The sequence below is a fragment of the Felis catus genome, chromosome A3 (genome assembly GCF_018350175.1).
Source record: "Felis catus isolate Fca126 chromosome A3, F.catus_Fca126_mat1.0, whole genome shotgun sequence".
In the NCBI taxonomy this organism is placed as follows: domain Eukaryota; kingdom Metazoa; phylum Chordata; class Mammalia; order Carnivora; family Felidae; genus Felis; species Felis catus.
The window spans coordinates 87,589,537-87,607,679 of record NC_058370.1 but is presented as its reverse complement, the minus strand read 5'-3'; the positions used below and the strand labels follow the sequence as shown (position 1 = coordinate 87,607,679).

Here is an 18,143-nt window from a genome sequence, read left to right as displayed (position 1 = left end):
TTTCATCAGAGTTGCACATTTTCATATGTTTTTTGGTCTTTGTATTCTGCTGTAATGAGATAACTATGTCCATTGTTGACTTTGATCTGGAGTGGGAGAGGACTCTCGATTAACAGGAGTATATTGGCTTTATGGTGTAGTGGAAACCAGTTTTTTCCAAGGCCTCTTTCCCCCAGGGGGATGGTCATCAGAGTTCCAGTCATTGTGAGCTGAAGGGTTGGACCCTGGAGAATCCTAGAGATCTCGCTAGCCTTATTCTGCCTTTAAAGTCTTGCCAACATGCAGACTCTCTAGACACTAACACCTGATTTGGCTGGGAAAGAGATTAAAGAGTTGATGGCACAGTGCTTGAGTAGGCCAGTGTTTGCACATTTTATTCATTATCAGTACCATTTATGGAGGACTTTCTATGCACCAGGTCAGGAAGAAGAGTTTTATGTATAATTATGTTAATCACCACAAGGATGTTTACAAGGTGGGTATTTTCCACTTAGCAGATACACCATAATGTGGCAATATGAAGTATCCTAACGTTCTTGTAAAGTTAGTATGTGTGTGGTGGAGCTGGGTTTTAAATCCTGGTGTATTGACTTAGAGTTTTTAGCCACTACCCAGCTGCCTGAACATTACAGTGCAGCAGGTATGCTCTAAGAGGAGGAGGACAGGGTTCAGCAAGAACACAGACCCCTTCCCCTCTGCTAGCCCGTCCACCCACAGTGCTGAGTTTACGCCGCTCCCTCCTCCATTGCCAGCAACTGCACTGCCAGTGGAGTGGGGACTCTGGCATATGCCTATTTAGGTTCACCACCCAGACATGAGCTGTGAAAGCAAGCCCTCACAACCCTCATCTATGGTTTGGGGGGCATCTGTACAAATTAGCTTCTCTGTGTGTCACTGTGCTTTTTTGTTTTCCAGATAAAAAATCTCAACCGTGGTTTTGCCAAACTGAAGGCGCTTGTGCCATTTCTTCCCCAAAGCAGGAAGCCTAGCAAGGTTGATATCCTTAAAGGTGCAACTGAATACATACAAGTTCTCAGTGATGTTTTGGAAGGAGCCAAAGACTCGGAGGTAAAGGTTTAAGAATTTAGAACAATGTTCACCATTTATTGAGCCCTTTCCATGTGCTGGGCAATTTATATGTTCCAGTTAGTTTGTAACATTCCTAGGAGTTATTTATGATCCATGTTTTACAGAGCAGGAAATCAAAATACAAGTAAAGGCTACATAGCTAAGAAATGTCAGGACTGGGGTTTGAATCCAGATCTGTGTGAGCTTTGGAGCCAAGTTTCTGATTATATACTTGCCTCCTGTCACTGTCCAGGGTACCTGCTTCCTAACTGCTGCATCTTTAATAGAACCTTGATAGCTAGGGTATGACAGGAGGCTTCCATAAATCCACTCTATAGTGGTGGTTTCCCATCAGGACACAGAAAGGAAGAGGCATTTCCCTTGGAGAGGCCTTCTCTAAGACAAGTCTGGTGGAATGCTCAGCAATGGTTGGGGATACCAGTCTCATGGGATTTTCAACCATTTGGTGGGATGACATAAACGAGCCTGCTATGCAAACTGTGAAGCACATAGTGTCAGCACAATTATCAGTGTGTAGAGCTCACAACTGTCCATTAGGTGATGGAAGCTGTGGGCTAGTTATATGGGTTTGTTGCATGGTCAGGCAGGACTTGAAGGCCTGTAAGTGAATTAGTCATCAGAGGAGGTAAGACACGAAGAGAGAAAGACCTTAGAAATGAGTCATGAGTGACACCATTGGCAGGAAGGAGGAGGAGCCATCAGAGAGGAGAAGGTGGCAAGAAGGTGGAGAAGCAAGACTGGTCCTAAAGTTGGGTGGGGAGAATCTTGGGAATCTGAGGGTGGGAAGTGGTTCAAGAAACTATGGAGAAGCCCAGAATGTGAGGTGTAGGATAGGAGTGGGCTGGAAGTCTGCTTATTAGGGGCTTGAGGGCGTGTAGATGGCCCTCAGAGTAAAATGGGCCCCAGGCAGAGTATAATGGCAAATTTCAAGTCCATTAAACCTGGAAATCTGAGACTGGAAGAAGGATCAAAAGGATGGAAGAAGAAAAGTGGTTAGATCAATTGAAGTCTTTTGTAAGTAGCAATGTGATTGTGTTTAGGGACAGAAGAGAAGGACCGATATTAGAGAGTAGAGAAACATTATCATTCTAAAAATTTAGGCTGGGAATAGCCAGTTTATATAATGGTTCTTTTCATTTTTTTCCTTGTCCACTCACTAGTCCTACTTGGGTGACCCCTGAGGGGATAAATTCTGCAATGGTGGGAATGGATTGTCTTGTGAACCAATTAGATGCTTGAGTTGTGGCATGGTCATAGCATTTGTACATGAACAGGTGGCTGCCCTAGTTTTTCCTTGCATGTGTAACAGGAGGGCTTTGTTTTGTGCTACATTCATTACAAAATACAGGATCTGTTCCATGGGATAATATTTTTAATGCAGTTGCCAACTGTACAACATTTAAGGTTATAGAAAAACAAATACAGTCTCGTGAGTAATGATTTTCTCTCCATCCATGATAACTTAAGAATGGCCCTTATCACTTAAATGAAACTTCATTGGTTAAAATTTTGGAATATATTGATTTAAATCTTCAGAATCTTGACTGTCATACTGTTTGACAACTACATATGGTTTCTAGAGACAAAATCTGGATCACCAGAGCTATAGCAACAATGTTTCTGAACCACCTATATCATTGGCTAGAGGTCTATCGAGAAACATCACCCAACATGCCAGCTGTACTGTGGGCTTGAAGAACGAGGAGGAGAGGCCCTGGGCAGATGGTGGCAGTGGTGAGTCAGCACACACTTGTCGCCAGAGCATGATGTCCACGACCGGAGTTATCTCCCCAACCAGGAGTCTGGTAAAGTGTTTTTTCTTAAATAGCCACATAGATGTCAAAAACTCAAAATATTTTCCTTGAAGTGTGTGGCATTTTCCATCCTGAAAGATGATTGAAACAAGGTCATTTTGTGAAAGTACCTAATGGGAAGGTGGAGTTTGCTAGTTTGGAAAATTTATTATGTTTCCAAATTAATAGGTAAGCAACTCAAGGGGAAGGCAACCCCTCCAGAATTACCCACTTCAGACCGAAGTTTACCTTTTATGACCCTAAATAACTCATCAAAAATATCTCTGACTGTGAGGCCTCCAGAAAAAGAAAGAAGTAGCTTGCCATACACAAGGATAAATGGTGATACCACAGACATGCATGCACGTGTGTGCACACACACATTTTGTTTTTGAATTGGCCTTATTGGAAGGCATTTTCTAAGTAAAAATAAGAGTTTATTTAATAGCTCCTGGTACTTTGCCAAACTAATGAAGCTGCTGGATAGAAATAGCAGTCTGCCTCTTCAAGTCCACAAGTGGACATTTAGCCCTTGCTGTGACTGTGTTACTCTGATGAGACCCGTTGGTCCATCCTGCCACATGACTGCTAGAAACAAGAACAGCTTGTAGGAACTGTAACCAAGCGTACTGTAACAAGTTGCTTAGTGTGACATAAGGGGCAGTGGGAGCTGTGGAGTCACAAATGCTGGTTGGTGGTGGGAGGCAGTTTAAAATAGCAGTTGAGTGCAGGTTCTAGAGAGCCAACACTGGGGTTCAGATGCTAGTTTTGTAACTTTAGGTGAACTGCTGAATCTCGTCCTCAGTTTTCCCATCTGTGGAATGGGAATGATAATTGGACTACCTTGTACATGAGATAATTGTGAGACTCAAATGGCATCATGTCAGGGAAGTGTCTAGCACAATACCTGGCATGTCAGTGTTCACTTGGACATACATTATTAAATCTGCTGGACTTGGGGCGCCTGGGTGGCGCAGTCGGTTAAGCGTCCGACTTCAGCCAGGTCACGATCTCGCGGTCCGTGAGTTCGAGCCCCGCGTCAGGCTCTGGGCTGATGGCTCAGAGCCTGGAGCCTGTTTCCGTTTCTGTGTCTCCCTCTCTCTCTGCCCCTCGCCCGTTCATGCTCTGTCTCTCTCTGTCCCAAAAATAAATAAACGTTGAAAAAAAAAATTAAATCTGCTGGACTCATCATGAGCAATCAGTATTGATTGGTGGGTAATCAACAATAAGCCACAGGCATTCTGTTTGTAGCAAGTGTTCTGAGTTTTCTCACTTGGCCTTTAGTAGTGCTCTACTCTGGTTTGGGTCTTCCGGGCTTTCTGCTGACTGACCTTGGCTGCCATTTTTTTACTTGATTACTGTTCTGTAAGGGTTCTACTTCTTGTACATGCTCAGTTTTAGATTTTTATATTCTGGCCACTTGACCTATAAACCAAACCTTCCCTTGACAGTCAACCTTTGGGAGACTGAATTCCTGTTGCTACTACCTGAGCCGACTGGGAATGACTGGGAACAAAAGTAAGGATGAAGATCTGACCTGAGCTGAACCTTGAACCTGGCTATCTGTTAACAATAGTAATGTTAGTTTTGGGATGCCTGGGTGGCTCAGTCAGCCAAGCATCCGATTCTTGATTGCAGCTCAGGCCATGATCTCACCATTTGTGAGATTGAGCCCCACATTGGGCTCTGTGCTGACAGCTCTGAGCCTGCTTGGGATTCTCCCTGCCACACACACCCCTCCCCTGCTTTCACGTGTGTGTGTGTGTGTGCACACACACTCTCAAAATATTAAAAGATAGCAATGTTTTAATATATACTTGGTATTAAGGCAAGAATCTTACTTGCATTTAATCCTCACCTATCCTTGTCAGATAGGTATCACCATGTCATTCTTGGGGTGAGCTGCTTGGCTATACCTTCCTGCCATTCCTTTTTGGGCCTGGGCTGGGAGTGGAACCTAAAAGAAAGCACAGTAGGCATATGCTTAGCAACACCAGCAAGGATAATTTGTCTTCCAAGGATAATTGATCCTGGAAATAGGCTGTTTATAGTAAGTAGATTTAAAGCGGGACTAACATTTTCTATTAAGATACAGAAAAGTTCTAACAACTTTCTTTAGGAAAGGGAACAAAACACTTAAATTTTAGTCTTTTGATTAACTCAGTTTAAATTGCTAGTTGAAAGAGCATGCTAATTCTTAGACTAAACAAAGAATCACGTTTTTGAGATTTTTATATATGCATGTAACTTCTGCCAAGTGCGCCTTTCCAGGCCTGAATGTAAAGAGTGACTTTTTTTTTTTTTTTTGCAGAAATGTTCTAGGATTTCATCAGTTTTGTGAAGGGTTTCTCATTCTTTGACATTCAAATCATTTATTTTTAAAATAAAAGCATGTATTCTGAAACACTTTATCGAAGGGTCACAAGTACAGTACAAATAACTTTTTTCCTGACCCATTTGAGAATAAGTTGCCAACCTGATGCCCCATCGCCCTTAATTAGTATGCATTTCCTATAAACGAGGACATTGCCTTACATGACCACAGTGTAGCCATCAAAATCAGGAAGTTAATGTTGTGGCGTTACTGCCACAAAATCCTCAGGCTCCATTCAGGTTTTCACCAACAGTCTGAATGTCCTTTCTAGCAGAAGGACCAGCTGAGAATCATGAGTTGCATTTAATTGTCATGTCCCTTTAGCCTCCATCTGTCTGGAACATTTTGTTGGTCTTTTCATGATTTTTATGACCTTGACACTGAAAGATTACAGGCCAGTTGTTTTGCTGAATGTTTCTTGATTTGAGTTTGTCTCTTTCCCCCTGATTAGATTCAGATCTACATCTTTGGCGGGAACAGCATGGAAGTGATGCTGTTGTCTACGCATTGCATCTTATTAAATGGGGTACATTTTGATTTGTCCTGTTACTGAGGATATTCACTTCCATCACTTAATGTAATAACTTCCAGGCCTCTCTACTGTAAAGTTAACCTTTTTACTTTGTGATCCGTATTTTGTGTGGAGATGCTCTGAAGCTCTCTCGATGTCCTGTTCTTCACCAACATTCTGTATCTATGAAACTTTTAATTTTGAAATAATTATAGATGCACAGGAAGTTACAAAGATAGTACAGAGAAGTCTCATGTACCCTTAACTTGGTTTCTTTCCCTCAATGACTGCATCTCCTGAAACTATAGTACAATATCAAAACAAAATCGATATTGGTACTATGTGTGTCTAGTTCCCTGTCATTTTATCACAAGTGTAGATTTGTGGAATCACCACTACTGTTAAGATCTAGCACGGTTCCACCCCCATAAAGCTCTCCTGCCTGCTATCATCCACTGCCGCCACATCTCCACTTTCTCTACCCACTGACCACCAGTAATCTGTTCTCCATCTCTCTATCATTTGGGGAGTGTTCTATACTATATGGAATCATTCAGTGTGTATTCTTTAAAGTCTGGTCTTTTTACTTAGCACAGTGCCCTTTAGATCATCCCAGTCATTGTATTAAAAGTGTATTCACACCCCTCCCCCTTCATTGCTGAGTATTAGTCCATGGGATGGATGTGCCACTGTTTAACCATTGACTTATTGTAGAACCTTTTGGTTATTTCTATATTCATTTTAATGGTTTTCTATTTAATTCAGTAATTATTATATCATCATAATATCCTAGCATTTCATTATTTATTTTGTTATTCAAATTGTCCTCGTTCTGGCCAGTGAAAGCCCCATCAAATGGGCTAACTTTCCACTTGACCTGTCACTATCATTCTTTGATCATTTCCTTTCTGGCAGAAGATGTTCTGAGCTCAAGCATCATGTCCTTTCCCACCCCTAGCCCTGGAATGAGTCTTTCATCAAGGACACCCTGTGTGTAACTCATTTCTCCTCTCTGTGCTGTCTCCCCCATGCCTGGCTCTTCTCTTCACCCCTTTTGGGCTTTAGCGCCTGTATTAGTTTGCTAGGGCTGCTGTGACAAAATATACAGAGTAAGTGGTTTAAACAACGTAAATTTATTTCTCGCAGTTCTGGAGGTTGGAAGTCAAAGATCAAGGTGTTGGCAAGTTTGATTTCTTCTGAGGCCTCTCTTCTTGGCTCGCAAACGGTCTTTCCTCTGCATGTGTGTGCCCCAATTTTCTCTTATAAGGACACCACTCATATTGAACTGGTGCCCACCCTCCATTTTAACTTAATCACCCCTTTTAAGGCCCTATGTCCAAATACAGTCACATTCTGAGGTAGGGGGTTAGGACTTCAACGTATGGATTTTGAAGGGACATTATTCAGCCCATAACAACACCATGACTCGCTGCCCCTCCGTAAGGACCTTCTCCTTGGGTCTCACATTCCACTCAGGCCATCCCTCACCCCACACATGGGTGTCTCCTCATCCTGCTTGGACTTTGGGTCACCATGTGAGGTCACCTGCACATATGCATGCCTGCCTGATTTGGCATGGGCTGCTTCTCCCCATGCTATGCTGCCCTCTGCCTGGGCACCATCCTTGCCTGGCTTGGGTCTGACTCCCCTTACCACACTGCCCTTCCAAGACCCCTCTCCTGCTGATTGGACTTCATCACTTTGCACTGAGCCTCCCCACTGTGTGGCCATTCCCCTCATCTGCTTGGTCTCTGACGTCCTGTATTAGGCCACCTCTATGTGTGGATGCCATCCTCACCCTGCTGGGTCTCCAATAGCTCACTCAAGGCCACCATGTCCCTCCCCCCATCTCACTGTGAGCTAACAGCATTAGGACTGAATTGTTCAGGATGGGAAGGGGGAAGTGATTTTTTTCTCTTTTAAGTGCCTACTGTGTGACTATCTTTCTAACTAGTTTTTTTCCTGGCTAATAGGTTTAACTCTGAGATCCTAATTTGCATGTGGCTTGAGCAATTATTCAACATCACTTTTACTAACTTTATAAAAGCTTGCATTTTATAATCAGGAACCAATATGAAGTGAGAGGGACCAGGGAAACAAAGCTCAGCCTGACCTTTATTTGCCAAACAATTCTCATAAGGGGTCAGTGTAGTTTACATGAAGGAGTGAGTATATAGGGTTTCAGGATCCTGGCCAGACACCCTAACCAGAAACCTGGGAATAGCTGATGTGACTCATTGGACTGAAATGCTTATGTACAGAGGGGCTTAGGATTTGGGACGCAGGCCTCCTCCAGCTTCAGTTTGCAGGAATGGCACCCTTCTTCCTGCCCTTGGAGAGGATCTGAGGAGTGGAATCCTGGTGCTGGCAGAGATGGGCATTTTTGGGGATTTGAGGATGGGGTCAGAACAGCCTGTGCAAGATCAACAACATTCCTGAGAGGCAAAAACCCCAAATGAAGGACATAAGAATCTGCTGATGGCAGGCATGGAGATTAACTTCTCGGGCCAGAGCAGGTTCACTTGGGGACTGAATCAGCAAGTATGTGTGCGAATGGAGAGGGCCCTGAGCCATGTGAAGCTGCAGCATCTGGCCTTGGTAGGAGTAGGGATCAATGTCAGGATCCTGGCAAGGCTCATTTAGGATTGGATTTTCAAGTGTAGGATTTTGCTGTTTGGGGATTGGGCATTGCTGGGTGGCAAGATGTTTACTGACCCACCATTGCTTATTTCTTTTGTTTGACACCTGTGTTTATGGTTTGAGCATTTCCTGTCACGCAAGGCTCTGAGTTTTGTTCACAGTTGCCTATGATCCTGCAGAGGCTGTGTCCCTGGACAAAGGCCATCCTCTGTGTTGGAGTGAGATGCAATTGTGCTGGGGTCAGAGGGACTCTGGAAAGGAATATGTGGATGAACATAAGTGCCTGGTTTGGGGCCTGGGTGTTCTGCCATCACACACTTCTAAAATTTTGGCCTGGTGTGGGAGTATTCCTTGGAAGAGTTTCTGAGAGGAACAAGCCTATGTGGATGGTAGATTTCCACTACTCCCTCTGCAGATTGTGGTAATCCGTGTGTGGAAATTAATCACTGGGAGCATTTCTTCTAATAGCATTTTAAGCTCTGAAATGGAATGATCTAACTAGCTGGGATGAATTCATTAGCACCCTGGGAAGGCCTTGAAGCAACTATCTCCTGTCTTCCCTCTCACATTTCTGCCAGGAACTGGCTCTATGTGATAGCAAAAATTCTACCACAGTAGTGTGGTGGTCTAGGCTTTTCCCTGGGAATCACATATGTCTGCCCTGGTGTTCACTGAGGCCTAGGGGGTATATTCTGATGAACGTAGCAGCAGAATATTTTAGAAACTTGCACTTCCTTTTGATGTGGTGGGTGCTCGCTGGGTTGTCGGCCCCCAGACACCTTGTTGTACCACCAGTTTGGGTGTTAAACTTTGCAGCCCTGGACCAAGAGTGCTGGGACTCTGAGTGTGGAGGCTGCTCTAGTGGTTGTGTTGGCTCAGGATGTGACTGTGTCTTCTAAATTCTGGGGGCTGAGGGATTGTTGCTGTGATGATATGGATGTTGGTTTTTCCCCCTGGAGCTTTGGAAAGGTGAGGTCTGGAGCATACAATCAGGATCCATCTAACCTCAGAGTGATGCCACCTCCAGTGGAGGGTTCCCCTGGATGCAGCTACTCAGGAAGAGATCCAAGCAGCACCCAAGGGAAACTCTTGAGTCCCAGTCTGACCAAGATGAGAAGAAAATGTTAGAGGAAAGGTGAATTTCTTCATGAAAATAAGACAGGGAGATTTCTTTTGTTGGAACTCTTAATCTTCTGTCCCCACGGAAAAATCAAACAAAAAGTGGGTTTTGTGAATGTGTGTGAGGTTTGGTATGTTTGACAAGATGTCTACCTGGTGAGCTGAACATAATTTGAGAAAGCCAATAATTTCTATTTCTCTCACACATGATGGGCTTGGTAGTTATATTAGTTGAAGTAAGGGGTGCCTGGGTGGCTCCGTCAGTTAAGTGTCTGACTTCAGCTCAGGTCATTATCTCGTAGTTCATGGGTTCGAGCCCCATGTCAGGCTCTGTGCTGACAGCTCTGATCCCGGAACCTGCCTCAGATTCTGTGTCTCCTCTCTCTCTACCCCTCCCCTGTTCATGCTCGGTCTCTCAAAAATAAATAAATGCTAAAAAATTTTAAATTAATTGAAATAAGTCTTGATTTATTCTAGTGGACTTCTGGAGGGAATTTATAGGAGTTTTATAAAAGACCCAAACTTGTTGGTCCCACATGGATAGAGAGGAGGGTTGTAAGAATTGAGTGGAAAGGTCTCTCAAAGTTAGTGGCAGGATTCCTCTGATGTGCTGCTGACCTCCCTTAAGACAGACTGCTCTTTGGGTTAGCAGGAAGCCATCAAGTACTAGGACTACATAAGCCTGCCCCTCAGGGAGGTCAGTGTGTCCTCCTGCCCTCTCCCGTCTCCCCTTTTTCTAACCTCTGAGTTATCCAGAATGGGTTAGCAATGAAACGGACCCCAAAGACATCATTTTAAAGGTAGATCTTCTAGTGGGAGGGTAAAGGAACCATAAATATAGCTTGATTATTTTGGGGGGAACTCTTCTGGCCCTCTTTGGATCACTCCTTTTTTGGAAGACTTTCCTCCCAGGAATGTGTCCTTCCAGCAATGCTAGTGTGGAAGATGGGTGTGGGGCACCTGCCTCAGTGCTCTGATGTGAGAAGAACCTAGGAGCAGAGTTTCCCTGCTTCATGCAATTTGGACCAGGCCCCCAAGGGAAGAGAAAGACCATGTGGGGCTTGGTGGCCAAAACCCTGCTCATTATAAAGGAGCTTTATTTGCTGGAAGATCATCTGTACAACTCTATGAGGTGGAAGGGCTGTGGTGACCATGCTGGGTTCTGATCTCTGGGTCCTGGCTGGATTTGCACACATCAAAGCAGGACTGACAATTGTGAGCACAATTTATATGGGAAGAAATATAACTTTACTTTCTACACTGTATTCTACTTGTTTTTGAGAACCTAGTAAAGACCTTATGACTCAGATGGTGGGAAGATTCTCTTAGCCCATTAAGGTCTATCTTCTTTGAGTAAATACTGTTACCAGTTTAATGTTCAGAATCTCTGTGGGACTCTTTGCCCCGTCTCCCCTAGGAGATCCTCTTGTCCTCCTTTAGATACAGCAAGGAGTGTGTGTGCTATGGCTGGAGGCTGGAAGGAGAATGCTCATGTGTATTTCCCCAGCTAATCCTTAGGCCCCCAGTCTTGTTGAGCTGACATCCCCTGTGGATGTCCATGGCCCCACTATGGCTTCTCTTCTCTAGGCCAGGCTCACTGGGCTGCCTGCCTTCAGAACCCAGGCATCTTCTTGTCTTCCTGGCTTTCCCACTCCTAGATGGGCTGTGTAGCTGCCCTCAGGCACATACTTAAAAATTCCTTCAGCCATGTGGTCACTAAACTGTGAGAGGCTACATTCTGAGAAGTGGGTATAAATCCTGGCTTTCCTCAAATTCTTTTTTATCTTTCTTGGGTTCTGTTCCCTTATGTAACTCTTCCCCAGGAAGGTGTGGTACAGGGGCCCTTCCCGGGGATTAGGAATCAGGCAGCTTCTACAGACAAGTTCCATCCCCTCCAAATAACTACTTCCTGCTATTTCAACTTTCATTTCCATTTTTGGTTGTAGGAAATCTTCTCCCACATCATGTCTTGCCTCCTCCCTGCTTTGTGACCACCGGAGCTGCCATCTGAGCTCTGGCCCACCAGAACCCACATGTTTATTATTCTCCCTTTCAACAAAGTCAGCTTCTTTCAAATGAGAACCTTGCTTTTCAGACTGTTGTTGCTGGGAACTGAAATATGAAGCTAACTGTGGACTTCTGGTTGGTATCTATCTACCTCAGTCCCTGGCCCCTCCCCCAAGTCTTGGCTCAGTGGGTGGAGGGAAGGTTACATTGGATAATATGTCAAACCATGCAGCTATACAACCAACAACAGGAGCACGCCTGCCTTATCAGAGGGGCTGAGCAGCAAGCTGGGTTTGTCCCTCAGACCACCCTCTTCCTAGACCTTCAACTGCTTAGATGAGGCCAACAGGCATTTTTTTTTTTAATGAACTGTGAGAATAAGGCAAAATTGATCATCTTTAGCAAGTTTTCATATTCTGATACTTAAATACTACATTCCTGGAATTTTCTAGTTAACACTTAAATCCAAACTAAGACAATGATCTATAATACACTAGACTGTAGGCTATTGGAATAAATTATCTTTTAACTCTGGGTAAACCTAGCAATACATGAACTTATCTCTTAGGTTTAACACATTATAAGTATGTGAAAAGTTTAAAAAAAATTAAATGAAACTTTTAAAGCTAAATTTGAACTCAAAAAGTTAGCTTAATGCATAGTGGAAAGACTTGATTAAGAACAGAAAAATTATTGATACTTTGTGCTGGACACTATTCCTGGTGGTGTATACATAATAACATTGTAATTTTCATGACCACCTTGTGATGTATAATTATATCCATTTTACATGTCAGGAAACTAGAAAACAGAAGGAACTTGACCAATATCCAGTGGGTCAGTGAAGGATGGAATCAGAGCATATGTGTAGTAGTGTTAAACTCTTTACTGCCTTTTGTTCTAAAAAAAACACTGACCCTTGAAATATAAATGAGAGTGGGCTAGGAAATAGGTAAATGTGTTTTTTTATAACCTGAATTAAAGCATGTGACTGTAGTACTTTATTTTCCACAGTGAAAGATTGTAGTGGCTTTATTTTTAGTCATGGGTTTGGCTTTTTCTTCAGGTTGAGATTTCAGAATATTAAGACCCAAAGTAATCTTACCATCTTACTAAAACCATGGATGGAAATATACTAAAATGCTTCCAAATTTTTTTCTTACACAACTGAATTAAATTATCACAGGGTATATAACACTGTGTTGTATTTCTTCTTATTCTACCATTGACATGTTTGAGGTACTGTGTAGTCTTTATCACAAATTTTAATGATCAATTGAATGGAAGGGTTTTCTAATTGGGGATCATTTAAGTTTTCAGTTTTTTGTTCTAATCAACATGGAAAATAGCCTGATGTATTTACCTCTTTCTATATTAAAAAAAAAATTTTTATTTATTTTTAGGATAGATTCCTAGAAGTGGAAGTCCTGAGTCACAGGTAGGTACAATCTAGGACTTGCATGAGGCCAACTTATAATACCATCAGTTCTGAGTGCCGAGTTCACCATATCCTTGCTAACAGTGGGATCTATTAAAATGATAGAATTTTAATAGATAAAAAATGATATCTTTAAACTTAAACATTTTTGATTACTAATGAAAAAATTTATGTAGTTCTTTTGGGAACTGTTATTATCATTTAGCCATTTATAAGGGACTTTCTTCTCTGTTTCAGGCTCCCCCAAGTATGAAAAGTGAAAAGTGCCATCCCAGGGCTACCTTCTAGAGACAAATAAATGCAGCTTGAAAGTCTTGAAGTCTCTTAAAAATTGTGATAATTCAAAGCTTTACAATTACCCTTTAAATGGCCTTGCTTGTCACACATCTACTCAACTTTTTCCTTAATTTCATGCTTAGAAGAAATAGGCTTCAGGGTCTTCAGCCTTCATGCTTATCCCCCAGCTCCTCTGAGGTTTCCATCCTTATCCTTTCAGGACCCATAGCTATTATCTTTCATTCTATCTATTTTCATCACTTGAGGAATAAGTGCCTATTACCCTTCTTGGGGAGATTAACTTTAATAGGAATATAAACTTAAGCTAGAAAAGTAAGGAGTGGTAAGCCTTGGCCATTGGCAGTGAGAATTTTCAAGGCTGTCTAAATACCCAGCTAAATCCATAATACACCTTATGCAAGTTAGACACCCAAGCACCTTGACCACAGAGACCGTCTTCATCTCTGTAACAACTGCTCACAAAGACCTAGCACTTGTTATATGCTGTATCTGTTCCCATACTTTCCATATGTTCCCTTGTTCTCATAACAGTCCTATAAGATAGGCATGATTATCCCTGTTTTACAGGTGGATAAACCAAGGCACAGAAAGTATGTAGTCTGCTTGGGCTGCCATAATATAAATCTTGTACTGGGTGGCTTAAACAACAGAAATTTCTCACAGTTTTGGAGGCTGAGAAGTCCAAGATCAAGGCTGAACAGTTTTGGTTTCTAGTGAGGTTGCTTTTCCTGGTTTGCAGATTTCTCTCTCTGGCCTCGCACGGTGGGGGCAGAGAGAGAGCAAGCAGTGTGTGTGCAGTCAGCAAACTCTTGTCTCCCTCTTATAAGGACACCAATCCTATTGAATTAAGGGCCCAACCTTATGACCTCATTTAACCCTAACAACCACCTAAAATCCCTGGCTCTTAGTCACACTGGGGGTTAGGGCTTTAACATAGGAATTTTGCAGGGCACAATTCAGTCGATGGTTTTTGGTGCCTGACTCCAAAACTTCATACCCTTAACACATGCAAAACACATGCATTCCATCTCAACATCCCCAAAAGTCTTGTTCCAGCATCAGTTCTAAATTCTGAATCCAAAGTCTCATCTAAATGTCCTCTAAATCATGTATGGTTGAGACTTGAGATATGATTCATCTTGAGGTGAAATTCTTCTCTAGCTGTGAACCTGTGAAACCAGACAAGTTATGTGCTTCCAAAGTATAATGGTGAGCAGGCCTAGGACAGACATTCCCATTCCAAAGGGAAGAAATTGGAAAGAAGAAAGGAGTGATGGGTCCCAAGCAAGCTCCAAACCTAGCAAGACAAATTCCATTATATCTTAAGCCGTCATAATAATCCTCTTTGGCAGTGTCCCACCTTCCAGGTCCACTGTGGTGGAAGCCTCACCCCACACAGCTCTGCAGTGGCCCTGCCCCCTGAAGCCAGGAGAAAACAAACTTGGCCCCTGGGCCTGTGGTTGGAATGGCAGTGCTGATGATCTCTGAATCACCTTGGGGGTCATTCTCTCCTTTCCTGGAAGAACAGTGTACTTTTGCAACCAAATAGTTTTGTGGTCTCCTCCAATAGAATCCAACAAGTTTAATAGCCTTCCTTCATTCTGTCCTGCTTTTTCTGTTCCCTTTAGTTCAAAATGGCACTGTCTTTGCTGGAAAAACCCATCTCTATTCCTGGCCTCTGCTGAGATGGCCGATTAGGTCCATGAGTTACACCCATGACCTCTTTATCAAATGGTTATTCAGCCACACCCTTCATACTCCCTTCAGAACAAGCTTTGTCATGTTTTGCAATGTAGATGGGCTGAGAATTTTCCCAGTCTTCAAGCTCTGGCTCCTTTGTGTTTAAAGAGTCTTCCTTTAATTCATCTCTCCTCTTGCATTTCGCTAGAAATAGTGAGAAGGACACTAGTTGCACCTTCACTATTTTGCTTAGAAATCTCCTCCATTAAATATCTAATTTCATCACTTGTAAGTTCTACCTTCTATGAAACACTAGGACACAATTCAGCCAAGTTCTCTGCCACTTTATAATAAGGACTGCCTTTCCTCTGGAGTTGGGGGCCTCTCTACCTCACCCTGATGACTCTTCCCTCTATGACCATGGTTTAGCTGTGTCTTTCTAGTCTGTAATAAGACTGTAAAACTTACTAAGGCTTGGTGTCCTATTTTGTCTCCATGACAACCCTGGATGGTAGGAGACCATTAGTTTTCTAGGGCCACCGTAACAAAGTAGCCTGGCCTGGGTGACTTGAGCAACAGAAGTTTGTGTGAGATCAAGAAATCAAGGTGTCAGCAGCGTTGGTTTTCCTTTCTCCTTGGCTGTTGGTGGTTGACTTCTCCCTGTATCTTCACATGGTCTTCCCTCTATGGCAGCCTGTGTCAACATTTCCTCTTATAAAGACACCTGTCTTAGATTAGAGGACACCTAATTTTTTCATTTTTAATTATCTCATTATTTTACCTCATTATCTCTTTGAAGACCCCCATCTCCAAATATAGTCACATTCTGTGGTTCTGGAGGTTAGAACTTCAACGTAGGGATTGGTGGTAGAGGGCAGGTAGAGGAGCACAGTTCATCCCTTACCAGAGGGCAAGGGCTGTTACCTTACTTTACAGCCAGGAAGTGAGACCTGGGGTCAGTCCTTTCTGAGTCCACCCAGTCACTGGGACTGAGACGAGCCCCAGGCCCTGGACTCCTAGTTCAGTTCTCTTTCCACAGCACACCTCAGCCATAGGGTTGGGCACACTTTTGCTTGTTGGGAGAGGGGCATCTTCAGGAGACCTAGACTTAGAATTTATCATTGGTCTTACTTTGAAAGCACTGTCATTCTCCATCCCCGCCCCCACTCTCCTATCTTAAATTTGATTTCCCTAAAAGTAGGCCATGATTTATAGTTTTTTTGGGAGACAAGGCCAGGAACCACTAATAGAGGAGTGGGAAAGTAATACAAGGAAGAAAAGCCAGACTATGAAACGTGCATGACTGAGGAGGATACTACTGGGGGCCTCTGGGGCTCAGTCCTGCTGAGGCACTCTGGGAAACTGTGTACAGCATGCCTCAGTGGTGTCTTCCTAACACCCAGGAATGAGGGAGGTGGGCTATTCATAGATTCCCGATGGCCGTTGGTTGAAAACTGATCCCCTGGGGTGTCAATTCCTCCAGAACCTCTGGCATGACCTGGGGAAGGCAACTGATAAATATGCTTTGGCCTGGAGGGTGCTAAGGCACTGTATTGGTTATCTAAAGCTGTGTAACAAATTACCACGAACATAGAACTTAACACATTCATTATCTCACCATTTCAGTGGGTCAGGAGTCACACCTGGGCATGGCTTAGCTGGGTCCTCTGCTTTAAGCTTACTCTCAAGGCAGAAATCAAGGTATCAGTCTGGGCTGGGGTCTCAGCTGAAGGCTTGGCTGGGGAAGGATCTGCTTCCAAGCTTACATGGTTGTTGGCAGAGTTCACTTCCTCTAGGAGTTTTGGACTGATGACTTCAGTTTCTAGCTGGCTGTTGGTCAGGTGTCACCCTAAGTTCCTTGCCAGGTAGGTCATCCTAGCATTGCTATTTGATTGATCAAAGCATGCAAACCAAGAAGGTGATCGAGAAAGTCAGCAAGTTGAAGAATCTTATGTAATGCAATCACAGAAGTGGCATCCCATTCCCTTTGCTGTATTCCATTGGTTAGGAGCAAGTCACAGGTCCTGCCCACACCTAAGGGGAGGGGATTACCCCAGGACACGAATATCAGGAGGTGGAAACACTGTGGGTGTCTGATATACTGCCATCTGCTCTCTCTATAAGTTATTGCTGGCCAGAAACATTTTTTGTCAAGAGACCTGGGGATTAGAAATAATTTTACTGCAAAAAAAATTTTTATTGCAAACGAGTCAGGAAATCTAATTTTAACCTGGCTATTGGAGGCTAGCCAAATGTGATTTTTTCTGGGTCTGACATGGTGTCTTCTGTGTCCCTAGTTAAGGGCTAGGTAGCTTGAGCTTTTTGTGGTGTGGACTCTGAATTCTAGCGATCTTCCCAGGATAGCCTATATAGACAACTTTTGAAAATCCTTTTTTCAAGTCCCTTTGTTGGATTTCAAAGTGAATTTGGAATTGAGCAAGAACTTCAGGAACTTCAACTAAAATTCCATATAGGCTATTAATATGGAAATTTATATGTTGAAGTCTTGCTTCCTATCTGATATTTGAACAATTCCTAAAGCCACAGGATGGTGCTAATCTTTCCAGCACTTGTCACATTCAGGTGGCATCTAAGAGAAACTGGAGGATTTATTTTTTTTAAGACTGAGGAGTAGAAGAACAGAATCACTTTTTTGGGAAAAGAATGTATATCAGCCTATCAACTTTATCAGTGACTTGTACTAGTTCTAGTTCTGCTTTTTATTATTTTAATTTTTAGAGAGCATGAGTCGGGGAGAGGGGCGGAGGGGTAGAGAGGCAGCGGGGGGGGGGGGCGGTGGGTGTGGGCACGGGAATCTTAAGCAGGCTCCACACTCAGCATGGAGCCAGATGCAGGGCTCAGTCCCATGACCCTGGGATCATGACCTAAGTTGAAATCAAGAGTTGGATGCTCAACTGAGCCATGAAGGTGTGCCAGTTCTACTTTTTAAAGTTAATTTTTTTGTCCCCTCCAAGAAGCCATGTGCAGGGTAGTGGTTAGGGCTCATAAGCTCTGGAGCCATATTGCTTGAGTTTGAATCCTGGCTCAGCCATCCACTAGCTGTGTGACCTTGAGCAAGTTACCTAACCTCTCTGTGCCTCAATCTTTTCAACTGTAAAATAGGAGTAATAATAGTACTGACCTTATGGAGTTCTTGTGAGGATTAAATGAATAAAAATGCATGTAAAGCCCTCA

The 18,143-nt window shown here is 43.2% G+C and overlaps 1 protein-coding gene across 4 annotated transcripts in view; it reads left to right on the top strand.

Annotated features, from left to right (window-relative positions):
* FIGLA (folliculogenesis specific bHLH transcription factor) overlaps positions 1-18,143 on the top strand; it is a 78,727-nt gene that overhangs the window by 1,938 nt on the left and 58,646 nt on the right. The window contains exons 2-6 of one of the 4 annotated variants that reach the window (XR_006595660.1): positions 916-1,068; positions 2,670-2,894; positions 11,622-11,668; positions 12,937-12,971; positions 13,209-13,285. Coding sequence is in view for 3 of the 4 variants with exons in the window: in XM_045054352.1 (XP_044910287.1) it covers positions 916-1,068; positions 2,670-2,894; positions 12,937-12,971; positions 13,209-13,224 (429 nt within the window). In the remaining variant the exon portion in view is untranslated. The other 3 variants (XM_045054352.1, XM_045054353.1, XM_023251753.2) reach the window with 3 other exon arrangements.